This window comes from Malaclemys terrapin, chromosome 7 (assembly GCF_027887155.1).
Source record: "Malaclemys terrapin pileata isolate rMalTer1 chromosome 7, rMalTer1.hap1, whole genome shotgun sequence".
Lineage (NCBI taxonomy): Eukaryota > Metazoa > Chordata > Testudines > Emydidae > Malaclemys > Malaclemys terrapin.
In genome coordinates, this window is record NC_071511.1 from 90,832,405 (window position 1) to 90,856,376 (window position 23,972).

The 23,972-nt window shown below is 42.6% G+C and overlaps 1 protein-coding gene across 1 annotated transcript in view; it reads left to right on the forward strand.

Annotated features, from left to right (window-relative positions):
- The window catches only part of PCDH15 (protocadherin related 15), a 1,464,924-nt gene that overhangs the window by 973,737 nt on the left and 467,215 nt on the right, over positions 1-23,972 (forward strand). Inside the window, exon 8 of the mRNA XM_054035363.1 lies at positions 6,590-6,709. Coding sequence (XP_053891338.1) covers positions 6,590-6,709 — 120 coding nt within the window. The remainder of the gene's footprint in view (positions 1-6,589; positions 6,710-23,972) is intronic.

Here is a 23,972-nt window from a genome sequence, read left to right on the forward strand (position 1 = left end):
GAGGGGTGACAGGCTCCGTTGAAACAACCATCCCACTGCAGCGGAGCCTGTCAATCCTTGAGTTTAGAAGCTTCATTCGCGTCACTACACTACACCCGCTCCGCACCACAGTCTGCGTCCCAGTTTTAAAAAATTCCCGCGAAAACAGTATTAAAGAAAACGGTGTGCATTAACAAAGTAGAACTATTTTTATTTCGAAACGTGTGTTGGAAGGGGATGAAGGGGGTATGTAACTGGAGAGGTTAGTCAACATTAACTGGGTAAAGAAACGGGGGCAGGTTCAGCTTCTCTGTACACAAACTTAAAAGTCACAGGTTACCCTGCTCACTCAGGAACCTAGCTTTCAAAGCCTCCCGGATGCACAGCGCTTCCCGCTGTTCTCTTCTAATCGCCCGGCTGTCTGGCTGTGCGTAATCAGCAGCCAGGCTATTTTCCTCAACCTCCCACCCCGCCATAAAGGGCTCCCCCTTGCTCTCACAGAGATTGTGGAGCACACAGCAAGCTGCTATAACAATGGGGATATTGGTTTCGCTGAGATCACAGCGAGTCAGTAAGCTTCTCCATCTCCCCTTGAGACGGCCAAAAGCACACTCCACCACCATTCTGCACTTGCTCAGCCGGTAGTTGAAGAGTTCTTTTTCAGTGTCCAGGGCGCCAGTATAGGGCTTCATGAGCCAGGGCATTAGCGGGTAGGCTGGGTCCCCGAGGATGACTATAGGCATCTCCACATCCCCAACAGTTATTTTGTGGTCCGGGAAGTAAATACCTTGTTGCAGCCGTCTAAACAGACCAGAGTTCCTAAAAACACGAGCGTCATGAACCTTGCCCGGCCATCCCACGTAGATGTTGGTAAAACGTCCCCTGTGGTCCACCAGTGCTTGCAGCACCATGGAAAAATAGCCCTTTCGGTTAATGTACTGGGTGGCCTGGTGGTCCGGTGCCAGGATAGGGATGTGAGTTCCATCTATGGCCCCACCGCAGTTTGGGAATCCCATCGCTGCGAAGCCATCTATGATCGCCTCCACGTTTCCCAGGGTCACTACCTTTGGCAGCAGTACATCAACGATTGCCTTGGCTACTTGCATCACAACAACCCCCACGGTAGATTTGCCCACCCCAAACTGGTTCGAGACTGACCGGTAGCTGTCTGGCGTTGCAAGCTTCCACAGGGCTATGGCCACTCGCTTCTGTACACTCAGTGCAGCTCGCAACCGGGTGTCATTGCGCTTCAGGGCAGGGGACAGCAACTCACAAAGTTCCAGGAAAGTTCCCTTCCGCATGCAAAAGTTTCGCAGCCACTGGGATTCATCCCAGACCTGCAGCACTATGCGGTCCCACCACTCAGTGCTTGTTTTCCGTGCCCAGAATCGCCGTTCCACGGCATCAACATGACCCATTGCCATCGTGATGTCCTCGGCGCTGGGTCCCCTGCTTTCTGAGAGGTCTGTGCTACTCTCAGACTTCAGGACATCACCGCGGTAACGTAGCCTCCTCGCCTGACTTTTCTGCATCTGCCTCAGGGAAACCTGTATGATAAGCTGCGAGGCGTTGAGAGCGGCCACAACTGCAGCGATGGTCGCAGTGTGCTCCATGCTCGCAGTGCTGTGGCATCCGCGCTGTCAATGACTGGAAAAGTGCGCGAACTGATTTCCCGCCGGCGGTTTCAGGGAGGGAGGGCGGGAGTGATGGACGGATGACGACAGTTACCCAAAAGCACCCTCGACACATTTTCTTACCCAGAAGGCATTGCCGGCTACACCCAGAATTCCAATGGGCAGAGGGGACTGCGGGAACTGTGGGATAGCTGACCACAGTGCACCGCTTCGAATGTCGACGCTTTCACCGTTAGTGTGGACTCACAAAGTCGAATTACTGTCCTTAGTGTGGACACAGACGTTCGACTTTGCAATATCGATTCCAAAAATTCGATGCAAGTAAATTCGAACTACTCTCGTAGTGTAGACAAGGCCTAAGTGAGGGCTTCATTAGCAATTTACTCTGTACTAAACAAATAACAGCAACCACCACTGATTAATATTGGTATGGTCTATAGAGGCTACAGGTTCCAGCATACGATTCCACTTTGCAACTTAAAAACATGGAGCATTGCATGCTGGAATGGTAGTTTCTTTGGGCTGCATGTCTATGATTCAAGATAAGTGGTCTGGGATCACATTGTAAATTACACAGTAATAAGTCATCAGGACCAGATGATATTCATCCAAGAGTTCTGAGGGAACTCAAATATGAAATTGCAGAATTACTGTGTTATGTAATTCTGTTGCTTAAATCAACCTCTGTACTAGGTGACTGAAGGGTAACTAATGTAACACCATTTTTAAATGGCTTCAGAGGCGATCCTGGCAATTGTAGGACATAAGCTTATCTTCAGTATCAAGCAAACTGGTTGACTACAATAAAGAACAGAATTCTCAGACACATAGATGAAAACAATATGATGGGGAAGAGTCAACAAATCTGTTGTAAAGGGAAGTCATGCCTCACCAATCTATTAGAATTCTTCGAGGTATTCAACAAGCATGTGGACAAGGGTGATTCAGTGGATACAGTGTACTTGGAGTTTTTAACAAGGCCCTCACCAAAGGCTCTTAAGCAAAGTAAGCGGTCATGGGATAAGAGAGAAGGTCCTCTCATGGATCAGTAACTGGTTAAAAGACAGGAAACAAAGGGTAGGAATAAATGGTCAGTTTTCACAAGGGAGCGAGATAAATAGTGGAATCCCCCAAGGATCTGTACGGGGACCAGGACTGTTCAATATATTCATACATGATCTAGAAAAGGGGGATAAACAGTGAGGTGACAAAGTTTGCAGACAATACAAATTACTTACGATAGTTAAGTCAAAAGCTGACTACCAAGAGTTATAAAGTGATCTCACAAAACTGTGTGACTGCGCAAAAAATGGCAGATGAAATTGAATGTTTATAATTGCAAAGTAATGACTTTTGAAAATATAATCCCAACTAAACATACAAAATGATTGGGTCTAAATTAGCTGTTACCAATTGAGAGAGAGCTTGGAAACATCATGCACAGTTCTCTGAAAACATCCACTCCATGTGCAGTAACAGTCAAAAAGCTAACATGTTAGGAATCATTAGGAAAAGGATAGAAAGTAAGACAGAAGATATTGCAATGTCATTGTATTAAATCAATGGTATTCCCACACCTTGCATACTGTGTGCAGTTCCAGTCTCCCCATCTCAAAACAGATGTATTAGAACTGTAAAAAAGTAAAGAGAAAGGGAGGGAAATGTTTAGGAATATGGAACGGCTTCCAAATGAGAAGAAGTTAAACATGGGATGTTGTGAAGGCCAAAAGTATTACTGGGTTCAAAAAATAGTTGGAGCTATCCTCCATGAACTTCTCTATCAATGGCTATTAACTAGGATGGTCAGGGACACAACTCTTTGATCTGAGTGTCCCTAAACCTGTGGGCAAGTCTACACTAGCGCGCTAGGCTCAGCTGCAGCATGTGTGGTGAAGACATGCTATGCTTATGGGAGAGTGCTCTCTAGTCATCATAATTACTCCCACCCAACTGCAAACAAAACCTACAACTCTGAAGAAAAAATCACCCTTTTTGATGCCTCACTTTATTAACAGAACATTGATTCCAAAATAGCACTGTATGAACCATACCCTTCTCCTTAGGCTTAGCTGCTCATAGGTTCCATACCCCAATCTCCCTTGTATTCAGATTAGAGTTAAATGATCTATACTTTCTTCACTGAGTGCCAGATTTTTAAAGGTATTTAGGCACGTAAAGATGCAGATAGCCCCCTAGATGCCTAGCTCCTACTTTTGTAGCACTTTTGAAAATCCAGTTGGGTGTCTATTTGCATCTTTAAACACCTAAATACATTTAAAAATCTGGCCTTGAATCAGCTTTTTTTTTACTTCAACCATTAGTTCTAGAAACTTACTTTAAAAAAAAAAAAGAAACAAACTGAGATTCTTGTGTAAACTTTTGACTCCAGGAGCTGGAATCTTAGCCCCTCCGTTGATCTGAATCGGAATCTTGCCACCCTTTTACAATGTGGCCTGCGCTTATTTACAAGTTCTGCCTTAGTTAGTTTTGCTTGCTGACTCTTTTCTTTCCAATTTTATGTTTTTAGTCTCACACACTTGAAGAGGGTGGCTTTGGACAGCTATAATTTGTTTTCCAACTAGTAATTTTTTCCCTCTGCTGTGAGTGTCTGGTTCTTGAAGTCAAGTCCAAGTCTGAGAAAGCCGCTCTCTTATAGAGTACCGTGAAATTACTTACCTCATCATAGCTGCCCCAGCTCAGTGCTCTGCTGACAAATCCTGCATTTTACCGAGTGCTTAACCCTCTCCATGCTAGCCCTTTATGGGCATATACATCTCATCATCTCAGTCACTTCCTCCTATTTTTTTCCAGGGAGCTCTGCAGCTTTTTACCATTCTGACTGTGTGTCCGCATTCTCCATCATGTACTGACCCTCAGACCAACCACTATGATGGACTTCTCCTTGAAACAATACATCTTAACTTATTGTGAAAATCGAATATCTTTTCAATGACTAATGTCAAATATTTTATTTTAATAAAAAGTTTCACATTTCACCATAAAATATCTGAAGTCTCTTTTGATTATTTTGCTTTGTTTCTTTATAGCCTGTTTAAAAAGAAAAGAAAGAATCCTGAAAAATACTGTTCTTAATAGTAAAACAGTAATATATCCAACTTGGTTTATGGCATTTAGCTCTGATTTTGTACAACTTCATCCAAGTTTGAGACAATTGTTTTCCTAATTGTTTTTTTTTTTTTTTTTTTTAAGTTTGCTCTTGCAACAGAGATTTAAGGTAATGAGTCTTGGGTGCAAATCACAAGGTAATGAACTCCATGGCGACTGATGTAAGGAAGCAATTAATAGGAACTGAGGGGTAGTCAACTCTCTTATTCACAACTTGTATAGCATGGATAGTATTTTTACAGCCTAGGACACTGGCAGGCAAATCAAGTTGATAGCAAAAAAAATATAGTTATGGTTTAAGTATATATAATGTAGTTTGGCATTAAGAAAAATATACTGTACACACTGTTATCCTAAACAAGACTCTGCAAAGAAATGGGTTTTATTCTAAAGCTTAATTATTGTTCGCTCTGAAAATATTGATTACAGAAATCAAAACTTCCTAAATAACAAGTTTTAAAAATCAAACCAGGATCACGCAACCTCTGAACCAAGGATACAGGAGAAAACAATGCAAATTGGCAGATACTAATTATTTGCTGTGTGTTGTTAACTATGTAATGTGGCAATGTGGCTATTATATTCTGCATTTATTCCAGAAATGTTTGTTTTTTAATAAATTCTGTGGGACAAATCCTTTTCTCTTTTTGCTTGCACACGAAGTCTGAAAAGCAATAAAACTGGTATTGTGTTGGACCCTACGTTCTGAGGAGAATTACTTTGTGGCAGCTCAGCTTTGTCTTAGCAGCATGGCTGGGGAGTTTGGGGAAAAAACAGTGGCTTAAACTCCCTGTGTAATGGGATTGTGGGGGCAGTAACTACTACTTCAGCTAATGGTGAGCTGGAGTGCCTGCTCTGATGCTCTCTTTCCTGAATAGGGGATTCTGTTCCCCTGACTCCAAGTGGTATCCTCCGGACATACCCTGTTTTCTAGAGTTTTACAAGACAGCAAAAATTGGTCCAATAATGCAGTTGGTGGTTAATTTCTAATCTGAAATAATTTTTTGTTTATATTTACAGTCCAAATTAGGGTTTTGGTTCATTTATTTTGGTTTTGTTTCCAGACTATCTCTGATCATCAAGGCTGACATTCTGACTCCACTGAAGTCAATGGGAGTTCTGCAATTGACTTCAAAAGGGGCAGGAATTCACCCTAGCTGCTCAACTCTGCTAGGATAGTTTGGAAAACAGTATTTTCAAAACAAAATGTATAGGGTGTAAAATGGTCCCTAGCAAAATATAGTGAAACATTGTCATTGCTTTTGTACCATAGTAGCAAGAACTCTGTTGGCTTTCAGAATATCTGTTTGGAATGAGTATTAAAATTTCCTTTTTTCTTGTATATATTAAGTTTACTAAAGCTATAAATATTCTGTTTTACATGTGTATATATAATTTATCTTGCACTGTACTTTCAACGTTTCCATGAAATGCATTGTATAATATATGCATATTTAATTTTTTAAATTAACATCTTTGTTTACACTTCCCCAATCTAAAGAGGGAGTCAATGGTTTATTTTCTAGTTTGCCCTTTCTTCTCCTTTCTTCTTTTCTCTTCCTTTCCAAAGCTTGTTGGCCCTTAGCTCAAAAGTATATCAACAAAGAGATTACTATCTTGATACATGGAAGTTATATGAGTCAACCCCATTTATGGTTTTAATCCTCTTTCGAGGAAATAACATGATCTAAAACAGAGACTGAAAGTATTGGGTCTATAACTTATCTGCATATTTTCTTTGAACTTTTAGCACAAAAATTTGGGAGAAGGAATGGCAGCCTTTCTTTATTTTTTTTCTGTAGTTTCCAAGTGTATTTGAAGTATGTATATTCTTTTTGTTTTTGTTGTAGTTAACACCAGTTGGAACCACCATCTTTACAGGATTCTCTGGGAACAATGGTGCCATGGACATAGATGATGGTCCCAATGGCCAGATAGAATATATCATCCAGTACAATCCTAATGACCCAGTAAGTGAAGTTCTTCTTTTCAGTACATACACACTGTACAAAACTAGCATGTGTATTCTTTTTTTTTAAACCAGCTTAGTTTACCTTTCCTGCTATCTGTCTCTTATGGTAAACACCATTAATAATTCTTCTTATTTTGGGTCATTTATTTCATAACCCTCCCCAGCAGTTGCTTTACTCACTCTTATTTGTCATGCATTTTCAATCCACAATGAGTAATTTAATTCACATATATATATATATATATATAATTGTATTGATAGAAAAATATTAGGGTGTATTTTAAGAGGAAAATTGGTAAAGTTCCTTAAAGAATCATTCCCAGAATTAATTTATTCTGGTGGGGTATAAAAAAAATGAACATTTAAAACTGTTTCTTAGTTGTGAATCAAAATATTAGTCCTGATAATCCAATTTTAGTCTGCTACCCCACACTGCGAGATGATGGCAGATAATCTTAATGAATACAGCATGCAGTTCAGCTGAGAGCATGCATTCATGATTTAATTCTCTACTTTGGTGTTTCAAATCCTCAGAAGAAAATTATTTTTGTTTCCTTGTGCAACTTCATTTAAAAAACTCTGATGCAGTTTTGCTCTGTTATACTAGTATCAAGTGCGATCAGCATGGCCAGAGGGCAGCAGGAGAGGGTTAGAAGGGAACCTTATTCCCTGTAGAGGGAAGAAAGTTTGCTATAGATTAATTAAAGCACCTGAAGCCAATTAAAGCACCTGAAGCCAATTAGAGCACCTGATGCCAGTCACCCGATAAAAAAACCCTGCTTCAGTCAGACAGGGGAAGGTGTTGGAGCAGAGCACAGTTTGAAGGAGTAGAAACAGAGTGGATTGGTGTTGGAGCAGAGAGCAGTTTGGAGGGAAGCAGAGGAAAGTTTGGAGACGTGCTGTGGTGGGCTAAGAAGACCAAGACCCTAAGTAAAGGGACACCTGGCTTGTGCAGAGGGAGGGCAGAAAGCCTCCACAAGCTGAAGGGCAGGGGAGGGAAGTAGCCCAGGGGAAGGAACCGCTAGTTCCTCCTGTCCCTTGGGACCCTGGGCTGGGACCCGGAGTAGAGGGCGGGCCCGGGTCCCTCCCTCTACTGTTAATATCCCAGTTCAGGGGCAAGAAATGGTGCCCTGAACCGTGTCCTCTTCCCCCCCCCCCCCAAGAAGAGAAAGTGTGAGACCCATCATAGTAGTGTCGGCAATTTGCCACACAAGGTAGAGCAAGTCCATTAATTTACAGTAAATTGGATCATAAAAGTAGTTGTATTTGTGCTATTATCAAGAACCACTAAGCTCTTTTCCCTATTTACTTAAAGCATAGTGTCTCTTCCATATATCAGATTTGAATGAAGCCCCATGATTCCTATGACTTCGTGCTTTGAGCATAATTTTTGTTCTTCTTTACAAAGAGTTTGTAAAAGTTAATTAAACAGACATGAGGATTCATATGGTATGCGAGAATTGCTACCTGGCATAGAGCCAGCCTAGACAGCTCTGAGCATGGAAAATTCTGGAGGGTAGTGGGTAGGACATTGTCAATTCATCATATTTCAGGAAATGCCAAATGACTGTACCAGCATTTGTTTGCTTTGATGAGGAGGGCAGGAAAGGGCCAAAAAGATTTTTAACCCTGGGTGGCAAAATGACTAGAACCACTGATGGCTCTGTCTCACCTCCTTCTGGCCCCTTGTTATAAAGAGATTTTTGGGGGGCAGAGGAGACATTGCCTCACTGCACTCCAATTTCCAATCGGCATAATAATACTTTTAAGGAGTATTACATCACAACTGTAATTTAGAGCAGTCCTGACCCCTTTGCATCTATTGAAGCTGTGCAAAGGGGTCATATCTAGGATCAGGATCTGGTCCTTTTCTTTCAGTAAAAGCTGATCTGGAATATTCTGATGTTTGCAAATCTTTTTCTCTAAATTCTTCATATTGTTTAAATTTGGGGCTTTCAATTAAATGCAGTTAATACATGCAATTAATACAAACAAATTAACTAGGTTTTAAAAAAAATCATGATTAATCAGTTTTAATCACACTGTTAATAATAGAATACCAATTTAAATGTATTATAAATATTTTTGGATGTTTTTTCTACATTTTCAAATATATCGATTTCAATTAAAACACAGAATAAAAAGTGTACAGTGCTCACTTTATATTATTTTTTATTACAAATATTTTCCCTATTGATAAATAAAAGAAATGGTATTTTTCAATTCACCTCATAAAAGTCCACTCAGTGCTACTTCTTGTTCTGCCAATTACTAAGGCAAACACATTTATTTACATTTACAGGAGATAATGCTGCGTGCATCTTATTTATAATGTCACCTGCAAGTGAGAACAGGTGTTCACATAGCACTGTTATAAGCTGGCATTGCACGGTATTTATGTGCAGGATATGCTATACATTCATATGCCCCTTCATGCTTCGATTTATGCGCTCTAAAGTTTTACGTTGTTTTATTTCTGAGTACAGTTGTGTAAAAAATAATTCTATATTTGTAAGTTGCACTTTCAAGATAAAGATATTGCACTACAGTACTTGTATGGGAATATATATTTTTTTTCCTTCATGAAAATGGTGCAAAATTATTCCACTGGAAATATTCATAAATTAAGTGATTTTACACATGGTCAATATTTTCATCTAGTTCCCCCATTATGATCATTATTTTACCTTGAAGGAAAAATAATAAAAGGAGAAAGTTGCCATTATAGCATATTAGTACATTATACAAATTATTGTTGAAAGGTCTATCGCAGGGGTTGGCAACCTATGGCACACGTGCCAAAGACAGCCTGCAAGACTCCAGCCTGCCATTAAAAATCCTGCCCAGCCCAGCCCGCTTTCCTCTGCCCTCCGCTCCCCACGCGGGGGCAGGGAGCAGAAACATAGGCATGCGCACGGGGTGGTGCCCACTTTCCCGGCGCAGCAAGCCACAGGGTCCGCGCTTCCAGGCCGGAGCGCCCATCCGAGCTCAGCAAGCCGCCGGCCCCTTCCCCGCCTTCCTCTCTCCCCTGGAGTCCTGCCGCCGCGCGCGCAGCGCTCTGGGGGTCGGGGCTGCGCGCTCCCGCGGGGCTGCATATCTGGCTCTGCTTGGAGCCTCATGGTAAGGGGGCTGGGGGGGCTGGATAAGGGGTGGGGGCAGTCAGGAGACAGAGGGCAGGGTGTGTTGGATGGGGGTGGGATCCCGGGCAGGGTGGTTAGGGGCGGAGGGATCTCTGGAGGGGGCAGTCAGGGAGCAGGGGGGTTGGATGGGACATGGGAGTCCCGAGGTCTGTCAGGGGGTGGGGGGTGGATAGGTGTCAGGGCAGTCAGGGCAGGGAGCAAGGAGGGTCCTGGGGGGCAGTTAGGGTGGGGGGTCTCTGGAGTGGGTGGTCAGGGGACAAGGAGCGAGGGGAGTTGTATGGGTCGGGAGTTCTGGGGGTCCTGTCAGGGAGTGGGGAATATTTGGATAGGCATGGGAGTCCCGGGAGTGTGTCTGGGGGTGGGGGTGTGGATAAGGGTCGGGGCAGTCAGGGGACTGGTAGGGGGTTGGGTCCTAGGGGGGCAGTCAGGGGACAAGGAGCAGGGAAGCTTAGATATGGGTTGGGGTCCTGGGGGGCAGTTAAGGGCATGGGTCCCAGGAGGGGGTAGTCAGGGGACAAGGAGCGGGGGGGTTGGAGGTTCTGAGGGGGGCAGTCACCCAGCCCTCTGCCTTGAGCCCTGACCTCCCTCCCCACATACACATACAGCCCTCTGCCCTGAGTCCTGCACCCCGCACACACCCCAGGCCCCTGCCCTGAGCCCTGTACCTCCCTCATACACACCCAGCCCTCTGCTTGACTCCTTCACCCCCCCCCCCATGACCCCAGCCCTGACTCTGGCACCCCCACACATACCCAGCCCCCTCCCGCCCTGACACCTGCACCCTCACATGCCCCCAGCCCTCTGCCCTGACTCTTGCACCCCCCCACATCCCCAGCCCCCCGCCATGCACCCCTCACATCCCGACCCCCACCCTGAGCACCAAACGGGAGCTCCTGCACCCCCCCCCCAAATTCCCACCTGCAACCCTCGCATCAAATGGGAGCTGCCCAGGTAAGTGCCCCACATCCAAACCTCCTGCTCAAACCCTGAGCCCCCTCCCTCATTCTAGCTCCTGGCCAGACCTTTCACCCCCAGCCCTGTGCTCAGTGCACTCCCATCCTCAGCTCAGAGCAGAGAGAGGAAGAGAATGGTCCAGAACCAGGGAGAAGGTATGTGGGCAGGGCCGGAACCCCAGACTGGCACGGGCTGAGCGGATCCAGCAGTCGGGATCCCGGCTGGCAGGAGCCAGCAGATGGAACCCTGGAGCGGCAGTGGGCTGAGCGGTTCAGCCCACTGCCGGTCTGGGGTCCCAGCCGCTGGCCCCGCACAGCCTGCTGCCGGTCTGGGGTTCTGGCTGCCGGACCCTTGCCAGCCAGGGTCCTGGCCACAGGCCCCGCTCAGCCCGCTGCCGGCCTAGGTGAACAGAACCCCAGACCAGCAGCAGGCTGAGCAGGCCACCGGCGTAAGATCAACATTTTAATTTAATTTTAAATGAAGCTTCTTAAACATTTTGAAAACCTTGTTTATTTTACAATACAACACTAGTTTATTTATATAATATATAGACTTATAGAGAGAGACCTTCTAAAAAACATTAAAATGTATTACCGGCATGCAAAACCTGAAATTAGAGTGAATAAATGAAGATTCGGCACACCATTTCTGAAAGATTGCCGACCCCTGGTCTATCGCATGAGGACTTGTTTTTCCAATGCCTTGCACTTTTTACATTCAGTCACCGTATAAGAAGTTACTTTAAAAACAAAGTTGTTGTTATACATGTCTCCTGGGATATAATACACCACAGTAATATGGGGAAGGATGCTTTGTGTTTAAGCTTTTAAAAGAGCTTTATCCATATGACTCCATTTTATCTTGCAATGCATTTTTGTTTCTTTGATTTTATGTGTGCTCTGTTTGGAAAGATCCCACAACAATGTGGCCATAATCTAATAAGTATAACTCAAAGCTGCTAACTGTCCATTGTATTGCATTTAATTAATCATCTTGAAAAAAATCTATTGTATATAGTTCAGTGAAGATGTCTGCTCAACATACTGCCACTATTTGGTGACTGAAAGCTTGATTGTATTGTAGAAGAAACCTGGTCTGCCTGATTTGGAGCAAGGATTTGAACCTGGGTCTTTTACATCCCAGGCAAGTGCGCTAACCACCAGGACACAGAATCTACTTCTGGCCCAGTGAATACTCATTGAATGAATACATAATTATTTATACAAACTGGAATGGCTCCAACAGGAGAGAGTGAGAAAGAAATACACTGACTTTGTAGCCTAATTTTAGGGTACTTGATTGGGTGTGAGAGACCCAGGTTCAAGTCCTTGCTTCAAATCAGGCAGAGCAGGTACTTGAATGTGAGTCTTCCATATCTCAGGCAAATGTCTGAACAATTGGGATAGACAGACAGACCCCCCCACATTTTTTCCTGACAAAATCTCCCACAAAAAGTTTCAGTTTTGATAAAGAGGCATTTTCCAGCCAAACAACAATTACAAAATTCCTGACTAGCTCTGTTACTCAGTGTATTTGGAAAGGAGCCATTGTCTTGCACAAACTTAGAATGCATGGTAGATCTCTAAATAAATATTATTTTAGTCTAAAAGTAGATCATCATGGAGGAAAAGGGTGGAGAATTATATCATAGTCACAGGTACTGGACTAACTCCATGTCTGGTTTCTTCAAGTGCACTCCCTCTCTCAGGCCTCAAGCCAGTGTCTCCCTCAGGTTGGAATCACATGATTCTACCACTCTCAAATTGGATCTTGGATTGTAGTTCTCAGGTGTTAACCATGATTATCTCATGATTATCTGGCTTAGGTTCAATACCTGCAGTTTTGTTCCCTCCAAGAGCTATGATCAGTGATACCCACCAGAAAGTCATCAAATAGAGTATTGTTTGGTTCTAAATAAAGAATTAAAAAAAACAAACAGATACTTAAGACAATAGACTGTCTGTATGCATGTCTATCTTTCCCTGGGACATACAGTCCCTGGAAACCAGGGAAAGCTGCAGTTACTTTCAGGCACTTCCACAGGATCTGTCTTTCTCTTCCTTGTCAGGCTGTTCTTTGTAGGAACAGCTCACTTGCACCTCTCCTCTCTTGCTCTCCAGACTGTTTTCAATTGTTTAGTTTCTATTTGATCTCTGTGTTCACAGATTTTGCAAAATGGCTCTGTAGCTCTGCTAACTGTGAGGAGAGGCAGAGGCAAATCAAGACAAATGGGATAATTTTAAATTTTTAGAACATTATGAGGGAAAATTTAAAAAATGTACCCTGGAGGATAAGTAAAATAGAATGCTACCAAATACTTAGTACTTATAATAATAAACTATAAGTTACCAAAACATTAACTTTTGTTAGCTTGTACATGCTACTCTTCCTTGCTCTGTGCAGTTAATACCAAATGCATCATTAAAAGAACAAGAGATTACTCAACAGTATACTGGGTCACTTCAGAGAAGAATGGGTGTAAAGCCAGCTCCACTCTTGCTGTCCTGTTCTTTGCTTCTCTTTGGTTTGAATTACTCCTGAGATTTGATATTTCTGTGGCTGTACCTCTTTTTACAGAGTTTATCCATGTAACAATCTTGGGGTTCATTAAATAACAAACCAGTGAATGAGAAAGTAATAAAACAAACTGAAGAACATCTCTGCTGAACTGTTGCACACAGCCATGTGGTGTTCCCAAACCCTCCAGGGCACATCTCCCGATTCCTATGTTCATAATATTGTCCCTTATGAGGGAGCGGCTCTAAATTATAATCTTCCTCAAACATATCTCTGCATCTTCCCTATTAAAGAAAAACAAATTAACTCTTATATGCATATACACCTCTACCCTGATATAACGCGGTCCTCGGGAGCCAAAAAATCTCACTGCCTTATAGGTGAGCCCACGTTGTATCCAGTTCGGTCTGGTACGGCGCTTTAACAGGCCCGGGGCTCCCTGCTGCTTTACTGTGTTATATCCAAATTCGTGTTATATTGGGTCGCGTTCTATCGGGGTAGAGGTGTATATAAACAGCTAACAGCTATGTAATAACACATGCATTACATTTTCAACCCATGTAGTATATTTCCATAAACCCAATGTGTCAACTACCTGGAGAGGAGAGGTTACCAGTACATCACTCAAGTGAGTATTTACCACTCACTTTCCTCAAATCCCTCTTCTCCAGGCAGGTTAGCAAGTCTCTTTGAGTCTTTCAGAATGTTTAATCTCCCACTCTGATCTCTCAGTGTCAGCCTTTCATTAGAGTCTGAGTTGTTCTCTTGTTCCTTGGCACTTTCTCTTTTTTGTGTTGATAAAGGATCAGTCTGATGGGAAATGCTAGAGTCCACATCTTCTATCACTATGTTCAAACTTTCTGGGTTTACTCATAGATCGCTTTTATTACATTTAACTGTGTCTCCCTGGTCTGTCTGGTCTACGTAAAAGCTTGGAATCAGTTGTTCTTTAATGGTACCCTTTTGGCCCCAAGTATTAGAGGTGTGATTCCTCAGGCACACTATCACCTGGATTAAGAGATGGGAGATCATGTCCCTTTTGTCAAAATAATATTTCTGCTTCCACTTTTAATTTTCTTTCATCTTCCATATGGTTTCATTGTTATGGGATTTCAGCAAGTTATCAGTAACTGTTAAATTAGATGTGATCCTTCTTCCTATTAACAACTGAGCTGGAGAAAAAGCCATTCTCCAGGGGTGCACTTTGGTAAATCAGTAACACTTTTTACAAATCACCCCCACTGTCAAAAGTTCTTTACGGTCTGTATAGACCTTTCCACAAGTCCATTTGATTGGGGGCAATTTGGACTTAATGTTTTATGATGAAAATTTAAATCTATGACAAATTGACTAAAATCTGCACTAGAAAATTGCAGCCCATTAGGGCTAAAACTTTTATCTGGAATTCCATGCCTGGAGAAGATTCCCTTCATGCCAGCTATCACTGACTTACTATTAGTACTGTGCAGCGTGCAGATTTCTGGATACAAAGAATAATAGTCCTTTGATTACCAGGTAAATAAGTCAGTGCCTGCCTTCTCATAAGGCTTTTATAGAACTGGATGAGATTTCAGTGGCTCTTCCTGTTGGTATGGCTTATATTTCAAGCATGAAAAGCAGTTTCCTACCACATTAGTAATATTGTAATTGATCCGCGGCCACTACAGCACCTCTGATGCTCATTGTTTGCACTTCGCCATTCCTAAATGACTCTTGTGGATCTTCTATAACATTTCTTTTTGGAGGCTCATTGGAATTACAACCTTACCTCCTTTGAAAATCACTCATCTATCATAGTAAATTCATGTCTCCAGTTCCAATAGTCTCTTATAGTTGAATAACAACTGCTCATTTCTTCAGGAAAGATTTCCAGTGATTCATCTTTTTCCATTTCCTCTCTTTTAGTTGCAGTTTCCTGTTAGCTATGGGAATTTACTTTACGATCAGATCTACCTAGGCTTGCATCTCTGTCTCTCAAGTCTTCTCTGGTTTCGTGGCAGCCACTGCTCTGGAAAATGCATAGGCAGTGCACATGAATTTACCGGGTGTGTAGGTCACAACAAAAGCATACTTTTGCAGCTTTATCATTGTTTGAATCCTGAAGGCACAATCATTTAGTCCATTTCAGCTTCCACTGTCTGTCCATAAATATACTGATTGAATCTCTCACAGGCAAACAATATTCCTAAAAGCTCCTTCTCAATCTGTGCATATCTGCTTTCTGCCTCAGTCAGTTATTTGGATGCATCTGCCAGTGGTTGCCAACAATCCTCCTGCTTCTGTAAAATCACTACACCTAACCCAGATGGTGAAGCATCTACTGAAATTTTAATAGGCCTTCCTGGTGCATAGAACTTCAACACTGTTTCTTGTATCAGTTACTTTAAACCTTCCCATGATTCTTCCTGTTCTGCATCCCAATACCATTCATTTTTATTCTCTAGGTGTTTTCTCAAAGCCACTGCTTGGGTAGATAGATTAGGTATGCATTTTCCAAGATAATTAACCATTCCCAGGAAACGGACATCTTTATTTGACTGGGGATGTGGCATCATTTCAGTGGCTGAAATATTCCTCTTACCAGGTTTTACACCATTGTTGGAAATAAGGTCCCCAACAAAAGTCAGTTCTGTAATCCCTAAAACACATTTCTCCCTATTTAGTTTGAGATTTTCAGCTCTAGTTGCATCTAGGACTTCATGAAGTCTACAATCATGCTTCCCTTTTGTTGAGCCCCAGATGATGTCGTCATCCATTGAGGTGTCAACACTATTAATACGTTCATAGATCATATGTATGGTTTTGTGGTACACTTCTAGTGCAGAAGCTATGCCGAAGGGTAAGTGTAAGAATCTGTATCTTCCAAATAGGGTACTAAATGTGCATATTTTTGAGCTTTCTTCAATTAATTTTAGCTGCCAAAAACTGTAGGCTGTATCCAATTTACTGTAATATTGAGCTATTTGCAAATTGAGACATAATCTCTTCTCTGGTTGGCAGTTTAAAATGTTCTCTTTTTATAGCCTTGTTGAGGTCTCTGGGATCTTAGTATAGGTGTAGTTGGCCATCACTTTTCTCCACAATGACAACGGAACTCACACATTTTTTGCATTACTTGCATTGTTTCCATCCTTGCAAGCTCAGCCTTGAGTTTATCATGGAGGGTAAGTGGCCTTTCTACATGGACGGATAACCAGAGTGACCTGCATGTTTATCCAGATTGTATGTTCGCCCTACAAGCAACCCAACCCTTGAAACAGGTAATGATATTCCTGAAAGAGTGCCTCATAGCCAGGTTCAACATGATCTTGTAGTGAGAGCACCCATTTTACCAGATTGAGTATCTCACATGCAGCCAGGCCTCCAATTGGTGTCACCTCCTTTGGCACTGCAACGAAAGGGAGATGTACATGGTGTTTTTATGGTTGTTGCTAGCATTGCAACGCCCCTTCACTGGTATATTTGTTCCAGAATATCCAGTTACTTTTATTTATGTTGGTCCCAGTTTGGGTCTTATTTTTAGTCTTTCAAAATCTTTTTTTTTCAGACAGAATAGTAATCTGAGCTCCTGTGTCCAGTTTCAGTGAAATAATTTTTCCATTCACTCTCATAGGCAGTATCCAGTTCCTCTTATCAAGCTTGCTAGTTCCCAGTACATCAATGAAAAACTCCTCAACCAGGTTGTGTTTAACCAAGTACACTTGACTTGTCTGCATTTGGGATCTGCAGCATTTTGCAAAATGATTATTTTTCTCACATCTATGACAGAGTTTTCAAAAGGCAACACACTGTTTGGGGCCATGCTGTGATCCACAGCTGCCACATGACCGTCTGTATCCAGTCTTCACCCAGCAGTGGCTTTCATAGTGAGTGGTTCCACTCTTTGATTTGGTCTATTCTGGCTATATTCTTTTGTACTTAGTACTTGGATAACCCCTTCTGATGAATTCAGCTCTTTGGCTTATGCTTTCACAGTTTCTGCTGCCTTGCATATTTGGAGACCTTTTTTCTAAAGTTAAATCTCCTTCACAGAGCAGTCTCTCTCTTAACAAATGTTTAATTCCACTAATGATTCTTTCTCTGACCAGAGACTCTATCAGTTCACTGAAGTCACAGGTTTTACTGAGTTTCCTTAATTTTGAGACATACTGCTCTATAGTATCATCAGGTTTTTTGCATGCAGGTAAAATAATTGTCTCTCTCAAAGGTTTCATTTTTTGGCATGCAGTGTTCCTCAAATTTAGTCAGTATTTTACTTAACTTCAAGCTTTCACCTTCTTCAAACTTAAAGTTGTTATAAATATCCAATGCTTCCTCCCCAACAACATGCAAAAATATTAATGATTTCACTTTATCATTTTTCTCCTTTTCTCTGTGGTTGCTAAATACAATTTAAATCTCTGTCTGGATGTTTTCCAGTTCTCTGCAACATTCCCTGACAATTTCAGACTGGATGGAGGTTGCAACACATCCATTCCTGTTTCCCCCCCCCCCACTTCTTTAGTTAGTCAAGCTACTATTTTGCTCACCAAATACATGCAAAAGTCTCTGTGTCTGATGCTCCACATGCTTCTCTGGTGCTTCCCTTTGTCTCTGCTTTCAGTTGCAAATGCAAGAGTTAACTTCAAAATGACTTCAGTTTCCTTCTCATTCAGCACTTCTGACACAATATAATGATCTTGGGGTTCATTAAACACAAACCAGTGAATGAGAAAGGAATAAAACTTTAATAAAAACAAACTGGAGAGCTTCTCTGGAGAACTGCTTCACACAACCATGCAAAAAGAAGAACAGGAGTACTTGTGGCACCTTAGAGACAAACAACCATGCAGTGTTTCCAACCCCTATCTCCAGGACACATCTCCCAATTCTTGTCTTCATAATACTATCCCTTATGAGGGAGAATCTCTTAATTATAATCTTCTACAGACATATCTCTGCAATCCACAATTTTTTTTAACCTAGTGGCCCTCACTTGTCCATTAGGCACCTTTGAACTGTATTGTGTCAATAGGTATTCAAATACGCATTCTCTCTGGTCACTTACTGTAGGTCCTTTGTGTTTGGGCTTCTCGTTTACTCTTCTTAGGATCTGTTTTAATCTAACAGCTTTTTGATTAATTCTCTTTTTCACCAGTTATAGTTTCTTTCACTTTTTTTTCTTGATTCATTCTCTCTCTTTGGAATTTTATTTCCCTCCTGTAATAGTGTCTGCTCGCATATCCAGTTCCATTTTTTTCTACTTCTCCTGATCTGAAACCTTTCCTGTTTTCCTCCTTATCCCTTCCCAGTCCCACTTATTTTCTCCTCTTCGTTAATTTTATCCTCTCACCTCCTACCCTAGCTGCAGTTCATCCACTAGCTCAGCATCTAGATCCTTCCCCTTCCCTCCTCATTCCCTAACAGCTTTTTCCAGCTGCCCCCTGCGGGGGGATTATGAGCTCCCTCCTCATCTTGAGCTGCCCTCTTCATGGTCATCTCTCACCCCAGGACGGCATTCTATGCTGCTGCATCACAGCTGCAGCAGGTGCTAGTGCCAGGGTCAGGGTTACTACATTGTCTTTCTCCATGTATTTTTCAAAAACCCTGTACTTATCTAGACTAATAATTCAATAATTAATAACTCATTTGCTATATAGTTCTCACTGACCAGGTCATATAACATATTCATAAAACTATGACAGATCAATATTCTTAGATTTTTACATAGTAGCTTCATATCCACCAGTCATGTGATGGGAGTAAGAAAAATCCACCCTGTGCCAATTCCAACACTGCACAACTGGTTAGGATCATAAACTGAGTGTTTTCACCATCCCCTGAAGTAGCCCATATTGATCATTGTTGGAGGATCATTGTTAATCAGAGATAACAATAGTCTGCTCTACTAGACACACTGCCCTGTTGTTAGTAAAGTCAGTGTGATAATGTAGATGGATATTCTGTAGATTTTCTCCTGCTCTGTAAAAATATAGAGGTTAATTTATGTTTTCTGCATTGTAGATGCTATAACCTGATGAAAAGCATGTCTGCTAATTTGTCCTTTGTAGCAATCTCAAAGCTGGACTAAGGATGCAATGTGTGGTTTCCATTAGCTTCTACTTCAGCTCGAAAAGATTAAAACTGCATTCACGAGATGCTAATTTCTAGGATTTCTAGAGTGGAGTTCAGTAGGCCATAGCAATTTTGAAGAGTTTCCCCTCGGACAGGCTCTATTCATTTTGTAATATTTTAGAATCCCTATAATTTTCTAGAGAATAGAAATAGGAAACATGAGTCATAATTTCTCTGAAAAATACATTTTATATCTGATTTTTGTGTCAAGAAAGTTAACTGGGGACAGTATACAAAAACAAAACACACAGGAAAGCACCAACTTCTGTGGCTTTCAGACTGATGGAACCATTTATCTGTAACTATTATGCTACATTTTAGATCTCATGAGAAACCTTTCAGTTCAACTACAGACAATTAAATTTTGACTTCTGAAAGTAACAGTAAAAAAGAAGCAAAAATAAATGCATTTTTCAAGTGAAAAAAAACTGAGAATTACATAGTTAGTACTAAAATGTTATTGGTTGTTCTTACTGAGATGGTGTACTATCTAAAGAGTCCAATTAGGACTGGAGTCTCATTGTGCTAAGCGTTGTACAACTGAGGAAGACAAAGTTTACAATCTAAAAAGAGAAAAATAAAGGGGAAGGGATACAGTATGCAAGCAAAATGATTTGGGTGCTGATTGACACATCTCTTGTTAGTTCTATTTATCATTAGTAGTAGTAGTATGTATTAGGCTGAATCATGGCTTTGCCCCAAGCCCCAAGCAAGAGGAAGTATACTGCTGTACTGTCCCAGAGCAGCTGAAAGTCACAGTCTCCTTCCAGATTCCCTTGCTGCTTCAGGGAGACAGTACTGCATTGGGTCTAGCCAAAGCTTCAACCTCTTGGCTCCTTTTGTCCCACTCCCTTTCACCCTCTGCAGTGGGAGTGGAACATCGTGACTTTGTAAAGCCTGCTTCTCTTCCAGGGCTGCTACTTGTGATACAGATAGCCAGTCCTCTTGTGCCCATATCGTGCCTTGCTAGCTGGCCCAGAGTTTGGCCTATTGCTTGTCATATTTTAAAACAATATAATCATAATGCTCTATTACAATAATATCCTCAACTTCCCCTATAACCAGCCATTGTCAGTGCCTTTTTTAATTACACACTTTTCATTCAGTGTCCGCGTATATGAACTATCCTAACTAAGTGCTCTAGCCACCCATCTGTCCCAATTGCTAACTTGGGGTATTTCACCATTGCTTTCCCGGCTCTAAAGGCAGCCTCCCGCCAGCAGCTGTGCAGAAGTAAGGGTGGCAACACCATAGCACACCACCCTTACTTCTGCACTGCTGTACTCAGAGCTGGGTGGCTGGAGAGTGGCGGCTGCTGACTGAGGGCCCAGCTCTGCAGGCAGCAGCACAGAAGTAAGAGTGGCAATACCACACTAGCAGCTGCCATTCTCCAGCTGCCGAGCTCTGAAGGCAGTGCCAGTAGCAGCACAGAAGTAAGGGTAGCAGTACCACAAGCCCCCCTACCTTGCAACTCCCTGAAACTCCTTTTTGGGTCAGGATCCCTACAATTACAACACGATGAAATTTCAGATTTAAATAGTTGAAATCGTGAAATTTATGATTTTTAAAATCCTATGACTATGAAATTGACCAAAATGGACCATGAATTTGGTAAGGCCCTACCAACTACCGATAAAGATAAGGGGTGGAATTTTCAAAACTGCGTATGTGATTTAGGAACACAAATTATCCTGACTTTCAAAGTCACTTTACTCATTTTCAATAATCCCACTCTCGAATTCAGTTAAATTGGAGTTCTAAAGTGGAGCTGTCGTTGCACTAATCTGAGGCTCATTTGAATGTTTTTTTTTTTACTTTTGAAAATCCTGCTACAAGTATTATCTGGTGGATTAGAATACGAGGTTATGCCATCATAACATTTGTGCTGAGTTTGTGTAACTATAATTAAAGAAATGTTAGGGATAGTCCAGACATGTGTTATCCTGCTCCTGCAGTTAACACACACGCAACTCACATCTACCTCAGGGGATTAAAGGATTACTTCTGTAGATGTAACTTTTTCACAACAAAATGTAGTATTTCTATGACCGTTTCCAATATCATCATAATTCTACAAAGTTTACTTGAACATTGAATAATATATGTAATATCTATGATGCACTATAATTTTGTGCAAAGTGCTGTGTCAGGCAAGTAATGAGTATATAGGGGTCTGTGATGGCAGAGTCAATGCAGAGGTGGGAACTTGTTTGCAGAATAGGTATATTTTAATATATATAAAACTACTCATTTACATCCAGGTCCTGATTTCCTGATACAAAATCACTGTAGACCATTTAGACACTCTTGGTCTTTCATTATGCAACAATTTATGTCAATTTTGTCCACTTTATGTCTGCAGTTAAAAACATACTAGAGCAGGTGATACTGATTAGATTCAACTGAAAAGTAAATTAAACACAGGGCTAATGGTCCTAGGAAAACTGCCATAGAAATGTAACATTTTAATTTGAAAGGCCTACACAATAACATCTTCCCTTGAATGTGCCATAAAAGGAATAAAAAGGGCCTTCTGGTGGTAAGTAGCCTTCTGTGCACACCTTAGGGTTACCATATTTTGTGCCTCCAAATGGAGGACACTCCATGGGGCCCCGGCCCCGCCCCCCAGCCCCACCCACGCCCCCGCCCCAACTCCGCCCCCTCCCCAAAGTCTCCGCCCCCTCCCCTGCTTCCCACGAACATTTAATTCGCGGGAAGCCTGAAGTAGGTAAGAGGGGGTGTGGGGGGAGGAGGCGCGGCCCAGGCTGGCCCCCCGGCGGCGCCAGCCTGGGTCGGCTTGGGCCCTGGGGTGCCGGCCCCGGCCCCCGGCCGACCACCCCCGGCCGGCCCGGCGCACCCCCCGGCGGCCCAGCCCGGCGACTCCGGACCGGCTCCCGGCCCCGTGGCCCAGCGCACCCCCCAGCGGCCCGGCCCCGCGACCCCGGACCGGCTTCCGGCCCGGCCCCGCGGCCCAGCGCACCCCCCGGCGGCCCGGCACCGCGGGCCCGGCCTGGCACCACGCCCCCGGCTCCCCGCCGGCCCCGCGCCCAGCCCGGCCCGGCACTGCGACCCCGGCCCGGCACTGCACCCCGACCCCGGCCCGGCACCGCGCGCCCGGCCCGGCTCCCGGCCCGGCACCATGCCCCCGGCCCCGCGACCCCGGCCCAGCCCCGCACCGGCCCCAGCCAAAGAGGCCCCGGCCGAACCCTCCCTCCCTCCCGATTTTCCCGGACATGCCCAGCTTTTGGGGATTTCCCCCCGGACGGGGATTTGAGCCCCCAAAAGCCAGACATGTCCGGGAAAATCCGGACGTATAGTAACCCTAGCACATCTGCAATAAAGTCTGCAATTATTTCATAAATAATCTCCAGACATTGCAAGTAAACTGTGTACTGATTCAACTTCCTAATTACTCTCCTCTGTCTTTGGCACTTGCTCCCCAGGAACTTTGAGTGACATTAATAAGGATTTTGTATCTGATATTTTAGTTGTGGTATGAGGTTTAAGAATAATGTATGTTTTGGATCCATTTTCGGGTTGGCTGCCAAAGAAGTGCTTACCTCTCATGACACCATAATTTATGATAAGTGATTTAATATTAAACAAGCTTTGGTGATTTCTTTTCTGAAGAAACCTTCCTCAACAGCTATGGATGAGTCTAATTTTTGTTTGGATTCTTTTTATTCTTAAGTGATTGTAAAAGTCATGTAATTAAGGTGCAAAATTCTAATTCAATTTGGCTTGCATGAAACATTCCAGGTTTTAGGGCTCACCGCAGCAGAGAAATTTTTTTGGTCAAGTGGGATAGTGATTTATAGATTTCTGCCATTTCAATTTCTTTATCACTTTTAGTTTTGTTAGACCCTTCAGTAGTATTCCACCTTATTGAATATGATGTTCTTGTGTCATATTTCCAATCTATTGTTGGACTGTCAGATCCTACTTTGTCTTGGTTTGAGTCCTATTTAGCGCTTTTGTCAACAACTGTTACCATGGGCCAATTTAACTCTTTACTTACCTGTTTGTCCTGTGTTGTGCCTCCTGGATGTATGTTAGCATAGTTTTATTGCTTTCATGTGACTAATAGCTGATAATTTTTAGGGAGTATGCTATGTGTTTTCACTGTTATTTGGATGATATCCAGTAAAAGCTAGGAATTCATCAAATTATCAGGCGTACATTTCTACTCTAACTGCTTATTGTTGGCTAATTTTATTAAATGAAACCCAACTAATTCAGAAACTTTGCTAGTTGAGTCCAACTGTTGCATATGTGCTAGAGAATGTTATGCTGGTTGCATGCCAGTTGCCAAGTGAACTTACAGGATGCATATTCTAGAAGACTTCCTGGTGAGTGTGTTGCTTGAAGTGGAAGGAAAACTCAGATGGTAATTGAGCTGGGGGCTTTGATAAAATTATTTGCTTTTCCTTCACGAAGTGTATAGTTGCACATTTGTATCTCTGATTCTAATGACACCCAGATCATCAATTTCAACTAAGGAGTGAACAGCACAGTGTAGCAGGAAATATATAAAGA